Genomic DNA, 17,337 nt, shown 5'->3' with positions numbered 1-17,337 from the left:
TGCTTCGTTATGTTTCATATGTAAATCGTTTCTTTTATTAATATGAATCAATTGTCAAAGATAGAATTATTACTTGCTTGAATTAGAAATAAAAAGTATATCAAAAGAATGAATAAATATAAATAATTCGACTCGATTGCTTAACTTTATATTATGTTGATTATAGTTAATAATAAGTGGCTGTTCACACCCAAAGGGACACGAGTGGCCCATCAAATTCTTGTGAACCTATTAAATTTATTTTGGAAAATATTAATAATTTGATAAAAAAGATACAAAATTAATTATAATTTTATTTGATTTTCTGTTTAATTCCTTGTGGGTCCAAACTGGTTAATATAATCATATTTGTAATACATCTTCATTGGATAATAATATCTACTCATTCAAAATAATTATTAACAGCTATTGAAAAAAAAATTAATTATTATTTTACTTTATAAATACACATACCCCAATATTTCACAAGCATAGTAGAGTCAATTATTATTATAGTAATGTGTTTGCTATAGATTTAATGTTGTATTTGGTTGATAAATCTGTCGATTTATCATTACTTTATTGTGACCATCATTTTTGGCGATTTAAAATGCAATTTGCAGGCCCACACATTTATTAATATCAATAATTTAGCGATATAAATTAAGGATATTTTGTCAAGGAAATATTAACAAAATCTATTTAAAAGACCAAACAATGTCAATAAATAAAAAATACAAGATTATTTCTTAAGAAAAGTCTTTTATCAAAAAATAATCCAGTTTTTAATCAATAAATCTTTTTTTTTTTTTTTTTTTTTTTTTTTTTTTGGGTAAAATTTAAATATTTTCAAAAAAAGTAAGCTTATGCAAGATTTTTTTATTTTCATCCCAATGTAGCTGGATATTTGATCAAAAAAGAAACAAAAATTGGTAAAATAAAAACATTCATAGAATATTTTGCACTTCCTGGTTAGGATGATGTCTTTTTTTTAGCTTTTAAATGGACAAATTAAAAAGCTTTGTAATATTGTTGTATCCAATTAAAAGGTAAAGTTCTTTGTTAAAATAGTTAATTGACAACAGGTAAAACATAGCACGGCTGTGTAGTTTATCATAGGACTTTACTTTCCATCCATTTTAAAGACCATCATATATTTTTTTTAATTTGGCACAAAAGATGTCTTCCGATAAGTTCCCTTCTCTCTTGCTCTTATGTGGGTCTGAAAAAAAAGTCCACGTTTTTGCATGCAAATTTAAAATCTTAGTCCCAAGGCTTCTAGAATATATTGTTTACACAAATTGGTCAAAATATATAACTATATGTACAGTTTTCCACATTGAAAAAAGCATAACTTTTCTTCCAACAAAATAATTGCACAGTAGAGACTTGGTGCAAATTTGAATTTATACATTTCTACATACATACTCTATCCCAATCACTTTCGAAGATGTAAAAATGTTTATAATCTTTTCATCTTCCTCCTTCACTCAAATTTTCTAGCAAAATGCAGTTTTTAAAAAGGAAACAACTCAGTTCTCAATTTGACCTGACACCAGAGTTGGAAAAATAAATCCGCAGTTGGAAAATTAAAACAAAAAATACGCCCAAACAAAACCCTAGAACGTTCACGGAGACGTTCGAAAGGACTTTGACCAGTTTGATTGTTCTACAAATAGCTCTATACAACAGATCACATTAAGGTTTAACAGGATAATCTTAATTATAATATTTATTTACACATGTTGAAAATTATGTGTTTTATGAAGATGATTTGCAACAGTTTCAAATACAGACTCCAAGCGATTTTGGAAGGCATTGCATATTTTAGCAATAAAATTCCTGAACATCATCAGGTTGTTGATATCACAGACTCTACAAAAACTGAACTCAATATCTCACCGTTTTGAAAAGTCCAAAGTATTTTGATCAGGAAACAAAGAAGACTTTTGGCCAGAAATTCATGTTTTCTTGGTTTACCACTTCTAGGACAATCTCTGAAGCTTTCTCTATCCTGCAATACTTTTATCACCTTGTACTCTGTGGGATAGTTAGCCTCCAGCCTCTTCTTAATGTCAGAGTTGCTAGGCCAGTGCAAACCAATGTGGTAAACTCTTACCTTTTTACTGATATTCTTATTAATAAATAAAATATAACAATGTTATGTGTATTTTACAATAAAAGTTCCAGTTTCAGATGATATCAATTAAAAAAAATAAAAAAATATTGGAACTTTACATAACAATCGTAAAACTTCAGTATCTTTTCTTTGAAGTTTCTCCAATGTATTGTGATATCCAAAATATCAAAAACAAATTATTGGCTTATTTTTGTTGAATAAATACTGGTTATTATGTTTACTTTCAAATTGAAAGTCTCAATGATTTAGCTGACAGAATAACCAGGGGGACAAACCAAATTTATAAGCTAACCCAAATGGAGCAGAACGTTTTCCAAAAGTAAGAGGAAAGTTGTGAAAGTTAAAAGTGCCACGTTTCAGTAGAAAAATTGTAATTAGTCTTTGCTATGAACTAGATATTAAATCAATATACATATTTTGCCAACATATAGCCATTTGTTAGTGAATGTAGCTGATTTTTTGCCGTTTTTAAAGGTATTTATAGCACATTTTCTATAAGATAACCTTGCAACACGGAATATACACTCCCGTATTCATATGAATAGTTCTCATATACAAATAATTTAAAACTTAAAAGAACCATCATCATTTATATAAACTATAAGATAACAAATATATTTTCTCCTTAAATATTTTTATATTTATACCGGGTGTAGTAAAAAAATTAGGCCACTTAAGTAAAGTAGTTGTGTGAAATATGTATGAACCAACTTCCATGCTGGAAATTAAATCAGAAACTGTGGTGTTTATGTTTGTTTTCCTGCATCACGCCTCACTTTCACGGCAAAGATGAGCTCAGAAAGAGACATTCAAATCAAGATAAATGCACTTCCCTTAGTGACAATAACTCCTACTTAGATTTTTGACCTGCTTAAGGTAGCCAAGTACATATGTAGGATATTTTCTAAAGGAGTTAGACCCCATGAAAAAGAATAAAAAGTAAGCTCTCAGACGCAAAACTGACAATAAAAAACACTCAAGTCGATGTGGCACACATACATCCCTGACGTGAACTTGTTCGACTTTACGTTCTGGCTGCACGTAGAGTCAAGTGCTTCACTATCTACCTCTCGTAAATCATCACCCTGGGTTCATCCACCAATCAGCACTAGGAGGGTATGAGTTAGGAAAATATCCAAGACGGTTGTGTAGTCTTTAGATGTTGCCTTAAGGTCATCATTGCTTCCCAGGTAGGGTTGGTCGTAGACCTGTATCCGTAGTACCTTTGGTGAACACGTATAACTTGAAAAAATCCTACTTCCAAGACCCTACTTGTACTCAAACTTTTTAAGGATCTTTAAAAAAATTTGAGGGATTTTTCAGATGTTAAAAAGGCTTAAAGTATTGCATAATCCTAATTTTAAAAGTGATATTATTGATATTAACGTTGCATCTCTACTTATTTTGATTAGTGTTTGCAGACACATCTATTTAAAAAGTTGCATCGAAAACGTCGTTCCCATTATTGTATTACTCAAACTTTCCAACGAATGGAAACAGAATAAATACCCAAAATCTATCGGTAAATTATAATTCAACCAATCAACATTCAGAACACTGCTTAGGAAAAAAAAAGCAAATACACCAGAGCTGAGAAAAAAGTACATTGTATATTTTTTACATAACAAAGATTATTTTAAGCAGCATTACCTCACTAACACAATCATTTACAATATATTTGGTTTTCAGCTGATGATATTTCTTCTTCTTCACCACTAATTAGTGGTATTTAATAATGATTGGTTGGATTCAAATGAGTCCTTAGCAAGATGGGAACCATTAAGAACTGTTTTTGAATAATAATTCTAAAAATGCTAAAATTGACGAACCATCAATAGATTTTGGGTATTTTCTTTGTTTCTTTTCGTAAGAGATGATACAGAATAGGTAACAACGTACCCAAAATTATTATAGTAATTATGTTAAAATAGCAATAGAGGGGCGCCTAGAAGGGGTGGGCTGGAGGGGCTGTAGACTCTTAAATTAAAGTTTTTTTGCTTTTTACTAGAAATTTTTTCCAAAAAAATTTAATGTTTCAAATTTTTTTTGTATTTTTTTTGCAAAAAAATTTAATGCTTCAAATTTTTCTTGTAATTTTTTTGCAAAAAGTATAATTTTTGAGGTCTTTTTCCAAAAAAGTTAAATTTTTTGAAAAAACTATGAATTTTTGAAATTTTTTACCAAAAAAATTAAATATTTGAATTTTTTTTTCCAAAAATTTGAACTTTTTCTTAATAAGTATGAATTTTTGAAATTTAATCCAATTTTTTTTAAAAGGAAGGGAGCACTGAAGTATAATCCTGCAGACGCCCCTTTCATACCGTTAGTTATTCATTGTTTCAGAATCAGTTATTGGTATTAATCAGCAATCTGGATCCTATATTATTAATCTCCGAACTAAGAACATATCAAAAGTTTATAATCCATCTAATTTTGATTACTGATTTAGATCCAAAAAGTTCAGGTACAAGTAATTTACTTGAATATTTATGTCTAAAGATCCAAATCGGCCTGAATCTGAGAAGATGAGGATCTTTACGCCAAAGGAGACTGCCTTAAAATATAATTGATCTCAAGAAGTATGTGATGAAAAGTTTAGAAAATAAGCTGCAGTATTACATATTGGTCTTAGAAAAATATGTTATTAAATTTTCCAAATTAATAAGGGTTTCTATTTCCATGCAACACACGGTAGACATCTTATATATGTACAATATACATTGATATATACATCAAAATGAAGAAATAAATTGAAATGCACTTTAGTGCATTCAAAGGAACTTTTCGGCACAAAAATATTCACGATTTTTTGTACATAAAATTTTTTTAGACATTCTTGTTACCTTTCACAAAATTATGATTCTACTACCAAAATCTACAACCCCCCTACTAATTTATCTTTTTTTTTTTTAAACTTTTGTGGTGGATTTGTTATCTTGTTATATCCAATAAAAATTTACAACATTATATTCTAGCGTTAGTTTCTTGTATTATTATGAATTGAAAAAAAAACTAACAAACATAGCTTTAATAAAATAAATTTGCTTTGCAAAATTGGGCAGGGTATTTTTAATTTTTGTAATTAACAATTATCACCCTTTTATAAAAGTAGCCTCCTGTTACATTATTTTGAGTAGAGATTTATCAAATACACGAAGGTTGTTTGAAAAGTCCGTGCAAACTCCAAAAGGTGGCAGATCTTTTTAGCAAGATCAGTCTATATATTTCTGTTTGACATTCGTTTGAATAGAAGAATCGGTCCTAAAAAATATGGCGACCGTCTTTTGGATTCGTAAGGAAAAATGATCATCGATTATCTGGAAAAGGGTAAAACTATTCAAGGTGCATTTTATTCATTGTTATTGGATCGTTTGAATACCAAGTTGCTATAAAGACACCCACGATTGGCCCCAAAAAAATTCATTTTCCATCATGGCAATGCAAAGATTGCACCTCTGTAGTTGTGGTCGTAAAGTTAATAGAAATAGGGGTTCAACTGGAGATGCCCACAGCACTAACAATCTCATACACCTTCACTCATCTGTAATATATCATCATGTCAAGGATTACATAAATGATTTCTGGAGTTGTAACTTCAACAGAGCGATGTACTATGTATAAGGTATTTTATAGAAATCAGAACACTTTTCAATAATAATTTAAATAACATATAATTCCGCGAGAAAATGATTTTTTTTTTTTCAAATTTCTTCACACACTCCTTCAAACAATAAGTTCTCAATGCAGTCACCCATGGCAACTATGATGGCGTTCAGGCGGGATCTAAAGACTGTACACCCCTTGTAGATAGTCTCTTTACTCATGCATTCAATGTGCTCATTGGTGGAGATCAGGGCGTTGATAGTCGAGTGGCTCATGAGAAGGCCCTTGACTCTACGTTTGAACATAAAGTGAAGCATGCATAAGTCAGGGAAGTAAAGCCGACTTCAAAACTGTTCAAAAAGTTAAGTTGGATCAATAAAAGTGATCTGGAAGTCCCCCCGTAGATATCGAGAGGTCCATGTCTCTTGCACGCCCTGCCATTGATTTCAATGCTGGGATGGCATCATTCATAGCTCTCTGCAAACTTTTACCTCACCTAAGAATGGGTTTCAAGGTTCCAATCACATAATCTGAAAAACAGATTGTTGCATAATCGAAAACTAGACATTTTGAGTCTGGAATTTGAACAAATTTAATTTTGGAAACCAGCCGAGCTACATTCATTTTATTTTATACAGTTGATACTACATGTGTTTCCTTTTTTAATCTTCAATGTAGCATCCATGGACTTTGATTTTGGCCACATGCGCAGCTTCAAGCTCTGACAGGTGATAATATTGTAATTGGGGATCATGCTGTTCAAATATTCATCATCGGAAGCCTTGAGCTCTTCAAGACTCGTTGTCTTTGTCCCGCCGGTCCTGGCTTCGCAATTCCTATAGAAAATATCGAGTGGGTAGTATTGTTGATCTGAAAAAAAGGACTGTTCAACTTTTTTTTTGGTTATGCCGGTGTAAAATTTTGTTAAAGATCGTCTTGATGTCAATACCGTAATAAATGGACTTTTTGACGTTGTAAATACGATGCCTGTTTATCAAAACAATAACTTTTTGTTAACCTAAGTCCATTTTCGAAAATCTGTTTGTGTGTGTTCCGCTCAAAGTAGAGGAGGAATTTCGATTCTTTTTTTTTTGTGAGGGTATTTTTCTAATGATTGATAAATTTTTCTAGGGGGTTGTCAATATTTTATTTTTTTACTGATCAACTATTTGATAGAAAGATGTCAAACTAAATCATATATGATTCTCTTGTAAGGAAACCATTGACATTTAAATGCATAAATAGATTATAAATTCGTTCAATAACATGGTTTAAATATCTTATTAATGTCATTTCATAGTCATTTTTATTATAACACACACCGGATATTGTGATTTTTAAAGACTCGGTTGTTTTTTTTTGCAACTGCAATATAATATCATTATGACAATATATAATGTATCAACTTTAAATTGAGTTATAAGCGTTGCAGTAATTGCAAATAAAATCTTTTTAAACCTCCCTTCACTTTTGACTCTACCATTTGTATTAATTTGCTTTAACCTCAATTACTCAGAGTTGATTCGACACCGACATGGAAAAACTTAACACAATATACCAACAAATGCTATTGCACTTAGTGACAGAATGAAGAGCTTCATTGAGGAAGTGGAGGATTTATTAAATGTTAAAGGTACTTTCTGTATGACATCTTTAGGGTATCCAAAAAAATATTACTAGTAATCCTACAAGATAAAAGTTAAACAAACCTTAATTTAACATTTCTCTGACAGCTCATTTTTGACTACCCTCTTTGTATACAACTTGAGATACTTAAAGTCATCTATTAGAACTATAATGCTTCCTTTTTACAACAAAAATTATTATAATAAAATATTCGATAATAATTACAGTACTGGTTACAACTCCCTCGTTTATAATCAGCATTTTAAAATTCAAAATTCATCTTCAATGAGTGAATTATTAATTTGATAAATGTATGTTAATTGATGCCAAAGTAATAATTAGTAATTAAAATCCTACAATTTTCGGCGAAAACACAAAAAAATTGACAGCATTATTACAAAAAAAATCGTTCCTCCAACATAAAACTTTTATTGAAGAAAATTTGTGAAAGAAAATTGATTTTTTCTGTGAAACTATTTACCAAAAATTATATATTTAGCTCACATTCACCCGTTATTGGAATTCTCTTTATTGGGCAAATACTGTCAGAAAATAGATCTCATTATATTATGTAAAATCTCTGTTGCAAAAAAACTACTGAATTACTAATATCTTATTTTTAGATCAATTTAATCGTCAATATCTCAAACTAGCAATATTATTACCTCCACCAACGAAGTTATGTTTAGGCCTCAGTTTGTTTCTTTGTATGCAAGATTACCGAAAAAGTAACTAACAACGTGTGGCCATTGTTTCACAACGAACTTTGAGGCCTGCAACAGCTTGGCATGCGTAGGTTGGAAGTTGTTTCTGTTTTTGGCGGCTAGACAAAAGTGTATGGAGTCTTTTATAATTCAATGGTGTCGATCAACAAAGTATTTATTCAAAAATTGTAAAATTGGCATAGTCCTTTATGCAATTTACGCCGTACGAGACCATGTTGAGATTGCAAACTTCTTAAATTCTAATTTTCCTAGAGATTCAAGATGAAAATAGAAGAATCTATAGGTGATTATGTATCAACAGCAAAGTGATCTGACCATAAAATAAGGTCAAACTGCAAGAGGGATCATGATTTTTTGAAAATTTGCACAAAAAATCATTGATAATGAGCAAACCTAAAAGATGAGGCCATTGGTAGAGATCTCAACTGACGTGAATGGCTAACCCAGAGGAATTTCCTAAATGATTCGCGATACAGGTCAACCAAAATGAAAAGAGCTCACCTTCTGACGGAAAAGACACTCGTTGTCATAATTTATTTTAGACTTTCTCAAACCCATTTTTGTACCTCCATCCACAACGGATCTCAGCCCCTTCTACTTCGAAGTATGGGTCACAGTTAAGTAACACACCAACAAGTCCTCCTGCGACTCAGAATCTGAACTGATGTGCAAATCCGTGGTGAATTCTGGAATTTGCTAAAGGAGACTTTCATCAAGACATTGTTTCGTTTCTGAGGTCGAGTTGAGGCCATTCTTGACCACAAAGGCGATTATATGGATAAGGACCAAAGATAAATCAGTGCTCTACATTGCAACTGTTTGAATAATAACGTACGGCAGAAATGTCTGTTTGTAGAAGCAATTATTTTAGGTGAAAGCTTGGGTTCTACGAAGTTCCTATTTAATTGTGCCGGATAGAAACTTGATACCTTTGGAAAGAAAAAATAAAATAGGCTCCCATTCTTAAAATCATACATTTAACAAAAATCTTGATTAATATTTTTTTCTGAAGCCAATGTCAAATTGATTTATTCTACTTGCCTGCCTTTGGCCTCACATATGGTAACAAGAATCTTTGGAAAATAATTTGTAAGTACTGTATGTGAAGTTCGGGATTTGGCAACCAACTCCTCGTCGGAGGAGACCATCATGGCTTCAACAATCGCATGACAGATGCTACAGGTCCTCCTCTCGATGTGCAGTCAGAAATAATATTAGACAGGATTGACATCTGGACTTTATGGTAGCACATTCCCTTGTCACAGAAAGCGATGTTTTTAGCTGAGTAATTTTCGTTGTATAAGCGAAGGACCCATCTTCCTGAACTACGACGTTGGAGTTGGAGAAATTTGCCTTGACTCAAGGGGCAGGTTGGCCTTGAAAACGATGACTTAGATGTCTGCAGTGAGCCTGTAATACCCTGTCAACTAGATCAAGGGCACCACAATGCTGTTTGAGGCAACAATTCCAAGCATCAAGACTGATGTTGGGTATTTTGTGGTAGTCAATATTCGAAGGTACATATTGATTTCCCCAAACCTGAAAAAACAGTCTTTACTGAAATTGTAGACATCTATTTGAGTCTACTCGCACCACAAAGAGTTGATGCACTTAGTCTTGAATCACGCTGCAACGACATTTATCGTCTAATTTAAAAATATTCAAAAACAGGTGCTTGAGGCTACCTAACATATACAATTAAAGACAGTTCTAATTTATTAACATAGAACCTCTCAAATCAATGTTATAGAAGTATATAAGTTTCAAGTTTCCACCTGGTGCACATATAATAACAAAGGCATCTGCAGGGTGCGGGCTGGAGGGCCAAATATAGGATTTTTTGATTTTTGCTAGAAAATTAAAAAAAAAAAAAAATTTCAAAAATATAGTTTTTGAATTTTTGCCGGTTGATCTTAAAAAAAATAAAATTTTATGTAATTATAAGGGATTTCAAAAAACAATCAAAAAGTTTAATATTTGGAGTTTTATTTCTGAAATTATTTTTGAAAATATTTATAAAATTTTGAAAATAATCAATATTTGAAGGTTTATTTCAAAAAATTAATATTTGAAGGTTTATTTCAAAAAATTAATATTTGAAGGTTTATTTCAAAAAATTAATATTTGAAGGTTTATTTGAAAAAAATTAATAATTGAAGGTTTATTTCAAAAAAAAAAAAATTTGTGCGTAGTTGGGGACTTTAAAAAAAATGCAAAAAATTAAATATTTTAAAATTTTTGTTCAAAAAAAATATTTTTTTATTAATAGCTGTGAAATTTTGAAAAAAAATTCAAAAAAAAAAAAATATATTTACACCACCCTGTAAAATTTTTTTTTAAACTTAGGGCATAATTTCAAGCCTATTTTCTTTTTATATATATATATAGAAAAGATGAAGATAAGAAATGAAAATTTCATTTTGATACAATTTCCAATTTTAAAATATTAAATGGCTCCCTGTTTTTTAACATAATCATTCACTTAACAAAAAAGAACAAATGTTTTATATATCTACTAAGTAAACAATGTGTAGAAATGTGGACCCTAAAGCCACTCAAACAAATGGATTACTTAAATTACATCTAATGGAAAACTCATTTGTTACAATCTAATACATCTTGAAAATTAACAAACGGACTTCATTTATCCATTTGTATAAAAGCCACATTTGACAGCTTTTTAATTGAATTTCTAAAAAGCATTTTACGATATACAATTGTAGTACTGATGTAGTTATATAAAGAGATCTGGGTATGTATATTGCAGATTAGGGTGGTTTTTGTTTCTCAACTTTTTTCGAATTTTGATTTAGGCTAGTACGGAAGAGTTTTTGTTATTTAGTAAAAAATTATTTAATGTATTATTTTAATTTCTTTGTTAGGGAACTGAAATATTATATGTACACCATAGGATTTTTTTTAATGAATTAACAATATATTGTGGATATTTCATAAATGAAATGAAACATTAAATCAGATTATATACAAATGTTTATTTATCTTAATAATGCTTTCTTGCATTCAAATTTAAAAATAGTTATAATTTATTCGTACATGTAGCACTTTTTACGAAATATTTAGTGAATTTAATTAATAGTGTTGATTAAAAGTCGGTTCTCTGTTTTTCCTTTTGAATTCTTGCATTCTTTTTTTCGTTTTTTAATATGGTGTCTCAGGCGTAAAATAGTAGCTTCCTTGTGGGAAGATCCTTGTGAGGGTGAAAAAGTCATTTTTGACACCACCAAGGAAAGAAACCCTATTGCTTCAGTTGCAAGACTCTTGTGAATTAGTCTAGTGAGTTCTTCTGAACCCATTAGACAACTCCTTAAGGATGAATGCCAAGAGAATGTCTGCAGTGCCCGTCATCCATACACTGAGCCCCTCAAGCCATTGTCAGCCAGCAGTGGGAGGCAATGATATAAGACTACATCTGCAGCGGGTGCCAGGCTTTCAGCCGCCTGAAAGCCATCATTGCCCCTAAGGGCAGCCACAACATTTACACATCTATTTCAAGTATTAATTTTGTTTAAATTCCATTGTTAAAAAGACAAATTAAAAATGTTCAGATTTAAAAAGACCACTCGGTAATTTGCTCTTTTCCTAAACAATCTTATAATTATGACGGTGACCGCATTATTTTTCCGTTTATATACTTTTAAAAGTATTACAGCTGATGACATTTATATTTATGACAATTCGCGTACTTTACATATATAGAATAATGCTTAAATTCAATGATACGATGCAGGAAAGAATGCCCCAGAAACCCCTTGTCATAAAAATCTAACAATAAAGTTACTATTTATTAATATATAATTTCTATTCTAGAACCAGTACAATAACCACACATACACTTTTTTTTTTTTAATGCTTTTTTTTTTGGGTGGATATTGTATGCAAGATCTTCTTTTAGAAATAAAATAAAAGGTTTTTGACAAATAATGATGACTTTTTACGGATTCACTGTAACACATACATAAAATTTTTCAAATAGTTACATTACATACTTTGAATAGGTATATCTTTTCTCAAACAAAAAAAGTTTCAACAAAACTTAATAATATATGTCATTCGCCATTAGGTATCTTGGTTACGTCATCGAACACATATCCCGGATCTCCTTGCATTGAATAATCTAACAAATTCACTGGACACAAGGATCACAGCAATTCATTCGCATGGATCGGAGGAATATGTACTACGTATTAAGAATGTGGAGATTCGTGATTCAGGAAAATATGAATGTCAAGTTGGAGGTTCGAGTCCTAGTGATACCATTTATAAATTCATCTTTTTGGAAGTGTTGGGTGAGTAAAGGTTTCTTTATTTTTTTATATTTGTGGCCTTTTTTATTAATAAAGTGTTAAGAGTCCTGCACTACAATTGGAACTGACTTTGATTTCATCCCAATAACATATAAATTTTGCCGAATTTTTCCTGCTCATGCAACAGTTCAGGTAACTTATAAAATAAATTACAGGTTGTTTTCATATTTTTTGAGTTGTTAAGAAAGGGAAGCACGATTTCTTATCAAGTTTTACTAATTTGAAACTTTCAAAATTCTTTGAACAAAAATGGTTCCTGGATTAATAATGATAGAGTGCTTTTACTTACACCATCTGATCTTTTGTTATTCAAAATTGAAGCAGTTGTTTTTAATCTAGTAGTTAGAATTAACTCTAAGACCATTTATGGAAAATTAAATTTTTTATCTATAAAGTATAAGGGTTACAAGCGTTTATTCTTCATAAATATATATATCCTATGTTAAAAAAAGGGTAACAATTATATAAATGGCTTGGAATAAAAAAAACTGATTAATTGAAAACAGTGTTAACAAAGTGTTGAATAATTTATAACACAGAACCAGTCATATTTGTTTGCATTTCACTTTAAAAAAATTATTCTAGACAACATTGACGTGAAACGTCAAATTGTGGTCGACGTGACATAACAAGGAATGACTGTAACTGTGATCTCTAAAGTTGTCGGGATGAGCTGAAAGGTAACCTATGCAATCAAAAAATGATTTGAGGAGCATGGGATAGTCCAAAGGAAGAAAGGATCTGGGAGGAGAAGGTCAGTTCGGACAAAGCCTATGGTTTTAGCTGTTAGAGATTATATAAATAGAAATTCAATCAAGACCGTTCGTAATATGGCAAAGGCCATGTCCTTGAACTCTACGACATCCCATTGGATCATTTATGATGAACTGGGGATGAAGTCAAGGGCCATAAAAAAGAAGCACCTTATAAATGACTCAACAAAAGCAAAAAGGCCCGCAAGATCAAGACTACTCCTCAACAAGCTCAAGGCTGGAACGCCAACAATTTTGTTTTCTGAGGAAATACTTTTTTAGGATAGATCAGGTTTCAAACTCCGTTACAAATTGATATATCCGTTAGAATAATTTTGCTGACATCCTAGACCCTGTTAAGTTTACTTTCCAGACCAAACATTCTGCTTCTCTAATGGTCCTGGGTGTCGTAGCTTCCATTTGCCAAAAATGTCCTCCGATTTTTATCTGTAACAATGAAAAAATAGAAGCAACCCGTTACATCAATCTCTTATTGACCATTTCAAGCCTTAGATTGATGAGGTATTTGGAGATTAGCCATTTTTCTTCCAACGGGATGATGTTCATTCCACAAAGCCATAAAAATGCAAGATTGGCTCTTTTTGTTCCAAGAACATGTGGCCTCTCTGCTCTACCGACCTGAACCCATTGGACTACAAAATTTAGGCTCCGGTTGAGGGAGTTGCTTGCAACAAATCACACAGCTCAACAGCATCCCTGGAGGTATCGATCATTGTAGCCTGTAATGCAATACCGGAAGACTATATAATCAAAGTGTGCCAAGGCTTCAGGAAAAGGATGAAGGAATCGTTAATGGTGAGGGTGGCCATATTGAATAATCTAATTATTTTACAGTCATGGAAAATTTTTGGGGAAAAAAAAAGTTACTTCATTAAATAGTAGTTTTGGTGAAAAGTATGTTATTATTAATTAGTGTTACCTTTTTTTTTTTTTTTTTTTTTTTTGAAACATGAAAATGCAAATATTGACATGTAAGAGTTGAAGTAAGATACAATTTTGATAGTATGAACGTATTCAAATGGTACCACACGGCCAAATACAGTAATGAAATTCTGCAATTTATTCATTCAGCGTCTATTCCTTGAAAAAGGGTATAAGAGAGAAACATAGAAAGCAAGGACAAATAATGAAAACTTTATTTGTTCAAAAGATCTACTAATCTTAATACCATAATTTGACTGTAAAATCCAAAGTACCTTGTAAGATATATATATATATATTTTTTTAAGTAAAATGGTTACTCCTTTAGATAATAGAGACCCATGTCGCTAATATTGAATATTAATATGCTTTTATCACAAATGCTACTAAATAAACCCAAACAGTTTGTTATAATGCATTTATTCAGGATCTGAACTAGGTCAAAGTTTGGGCCAATTGTCGTGTACTACTCTGTATTATTATTACTTATTTTTTTTTCGATTTGGCAGTCTAAAGAGTGTTTATATTTTTCAAGTGTGTGATAATCATTCTTCGATCTTTGAAGAAAGAATATCAATCAAAAACTGTTTCAGTGTTTTGATATATGCGTCGATGAATACACAAAAAGATAGACAAACTTTGTTTTCACAACATAGATATTAACTTTTTCTTTTTCTTTTTTAATATGGGGCGTTGAGCCTTAGTTATAGACACTCATTGTGAAGTTTGATACTTCTACATACGAACTGTCCGACAGACAAACAAACTTTACTTACAAAATATAGATTATTTATAAAGTAAAGAGTTGGTAGACCCAATTTTAACAATAATCTATATTAATAAACCAAGGGTAATCCGTATGTATGAATGTCTGAATATATGAAAACCAGTCAGAGCACTGATATATATACTTCCTGATATATATCCTAAACATACTTCGATCGAAGAAATAACACGGTAGTTTAATTAATGAAATATACAATGCACCGTGTATACACGGTGCATTGTATATAGTGCTCCCTGATGTATAATATAGCCATATTTTTGATATAAGAAATAACAATGTAGTTTAAATGGTGAAATATTACTAGTGTGTGCATGTATGCAAGGATAACTGTTTCTGTCTGTATGTTTTCGGTATTGCTATCTGATCTATAGTCTAATTAAAGAAAGGATCCGCAAAAAGAAAAGAAAACTAAATTTAGGGATTAGAAAAGGAAAAACTTTTGTAGGGTGTGTATTATTTTTTTGGGGCATCGTTGTTTTAAATCCTCCCTTTGAAGTAAGCATAATTCCCTATCATTGGTATAAATTGTTATAAAAACACAAAATAAAATAAATACCTATGAATCTTTACACAATTACAAGGTTTTTTACTGAACTAATGCTATTTAAATGTAGAAAGCTCTCCTTTTTATGGGAATATTACTTTTTCTCTCCTCAAAATCATATTACAGGCAGCTGATATTAACAAAGATGTTATTCAGTAGCACCATGGGTCCTTCACCTGCTTTTTCCTCGCGCTCTTACAGAAATCCCATCACTAATCATAGTTTATTTGCATTTACAGCATATGTGAAGATTTGAATCAAATATACAGGCTGGTATGTAAAAATGAATAAACTCTTGCAGGCATAATATATGTAGCATAATGGAATCACGGTTTTTTTGTTGTTACCAAACATTCTAGAGACTAAAGTACTCATAAATAATGCAATACTTTTAATATTTTTTGCTTAAACTCTTATTAATATATTTTCATTCTTGAGGAGAGAACACATATGAATTGATCTAAGTATTGAGTAGTTACGTGTGAGCGTGTTCATGAAAAAAGGAAAGTAAGACTAAAGATATCTTTGGTAGATATATCCTATATTATGAAAGCAAAAATTTGTCTTTTACCCAGAGCATAATTACTGAAATTGGGATACGTTTCCATAATGAAATAGCGATACTTTTTTTTAAAAACATTCATTATTATTTCTTTCTGTTTGATGATTAATTAATGTATTTAAATACTTTTTCATAATAAGAAATAGTCAAATCCTTTTTATCCTCTAATTAGTTTTTAGTCTACAAAATCTTTTCCAATTAAAGTTTCATGTTCATTCTTCATTTGAGTTATTAATTGGCAATTTTCTTTTCTAGGAATTAATTTAATATTTTTCGCAATGTTTAATTAATTTGTTTGAATTTAAGTCGTTCTCTTAATTTTTATTTCCCCCTTCGTTTATGTGGCTTACAGTTGTATATGGGTTAAGACTGTCTAATTACCTTTTTTCCAAAGGCAATTAAACAAGTTTTTTAAATCAGAAAAGTTTTTTTGTTTTTTTTCATAGTAATAGTTAATATAAATAACTTTGTTTTACAAAGTTTTTAGAATCATATCAGATATGTAACGTCTCACATTGTTAAAGAAGTTAAATGGTTTAGTTGTATTATTTGCATGTACGTGTTGCTAATTAAGGGGACGGTTAAAATCAATTTTAGCCCAACTTTTCCAATGCAATAGCATCTTTTGAGGACTCAAGGAAAAATATTTTTTAATTTCCGGAGAAATATATGTACATTGTACATCTTCACTCGTAATTAATCTGGTTACAATCTAGAAAAGGAATTTATAAATAGCGACATTAATCCAAAAATATACAATACAAATATAAAAATACTCGTTGAGGAATTTACATGGAAGTTTAATATCTTTCAGCCCAATTGATTTTTTTTTTTTTTACATTTTTTTTCTTTCTTCTTTTACTTCATAAACAGTTTCCATTATAATCCGTTGTCCATTGTGCTTTTGGCACTTAACATAACAGTAATTGATCTTAACTTATTCACTTATAATAAAATTAAGTATTTCGTTGGGCAATAAATTTCTTTTTCTACAAAATGAAAAATAAGAATGATATTCTTATTTTTCCCTTGAGAAATGGAACTCAAATGAAAATTTTGAAATTCAGCAACAAAACTTCTAAGTATCTTTATAAATAGAGACTGCCGTTAAAAAAAGTCATTTTCAAATGGTTATATAGGTAAAAAAAAACACTGTTTGAAAATTGAAACTTTACGAACATAATTTTTTCATTAAAATACAACAAAAAATTTCCAATTAACAGGTCATCCCTAAAATTGGACACCCTAGTACACACGCTAATTTAAAAATTTATCAGAATGGACCCTTAATATGACCTTAAAACTGTACATTATATAGACTTAAATGTTATAAAACTATTTCTTTATGCATA

General features: G+C 30.6%; 1 protein-coding gene across 1 annotated transcript in view; it reads left to right on the top strand.

Moving 5' to 3' along the window:
* The window catches only part of LOC121126449 (protein amalgam), a 301,872-nt gene that overhangs the window by 252,936 nt on the left and 31,599 nt on the right, over positions 1 to 17,337 (top strand). Inside the window, exon 4 of the mRNA XM_040721780.2 lies at positions 12,155 to 12,380. Coding sequence (XP_040577714.1) covers positions 12,155 to 12,380 — 226 coding nt within the window. The remainder of the gene's footprint in view (positions 1 to 12,154; positions 12,381 to 17,337) is intronic.

Source organism: Lepeophtheirus salmonis, chromosome 11 (genome assembly GCF_016086655.4).
Source record: "Lepeophtheirus salmonis chromosome 11, UVic_Lsal_1.4, whole genome shotgun sequence".
NCBI classification, from domain to species: Eukaryota; Metazoa; Arthropoda; class Copepoda; order Siphonostomatoida; family Caligidae; genus Lepeophtheirus; species Lepeophtheirus salmonis.
Note: the sequence above shows the minus strand (reverse complement) of the source record. Positions and strands in the feature narration are given on the sequence as shown.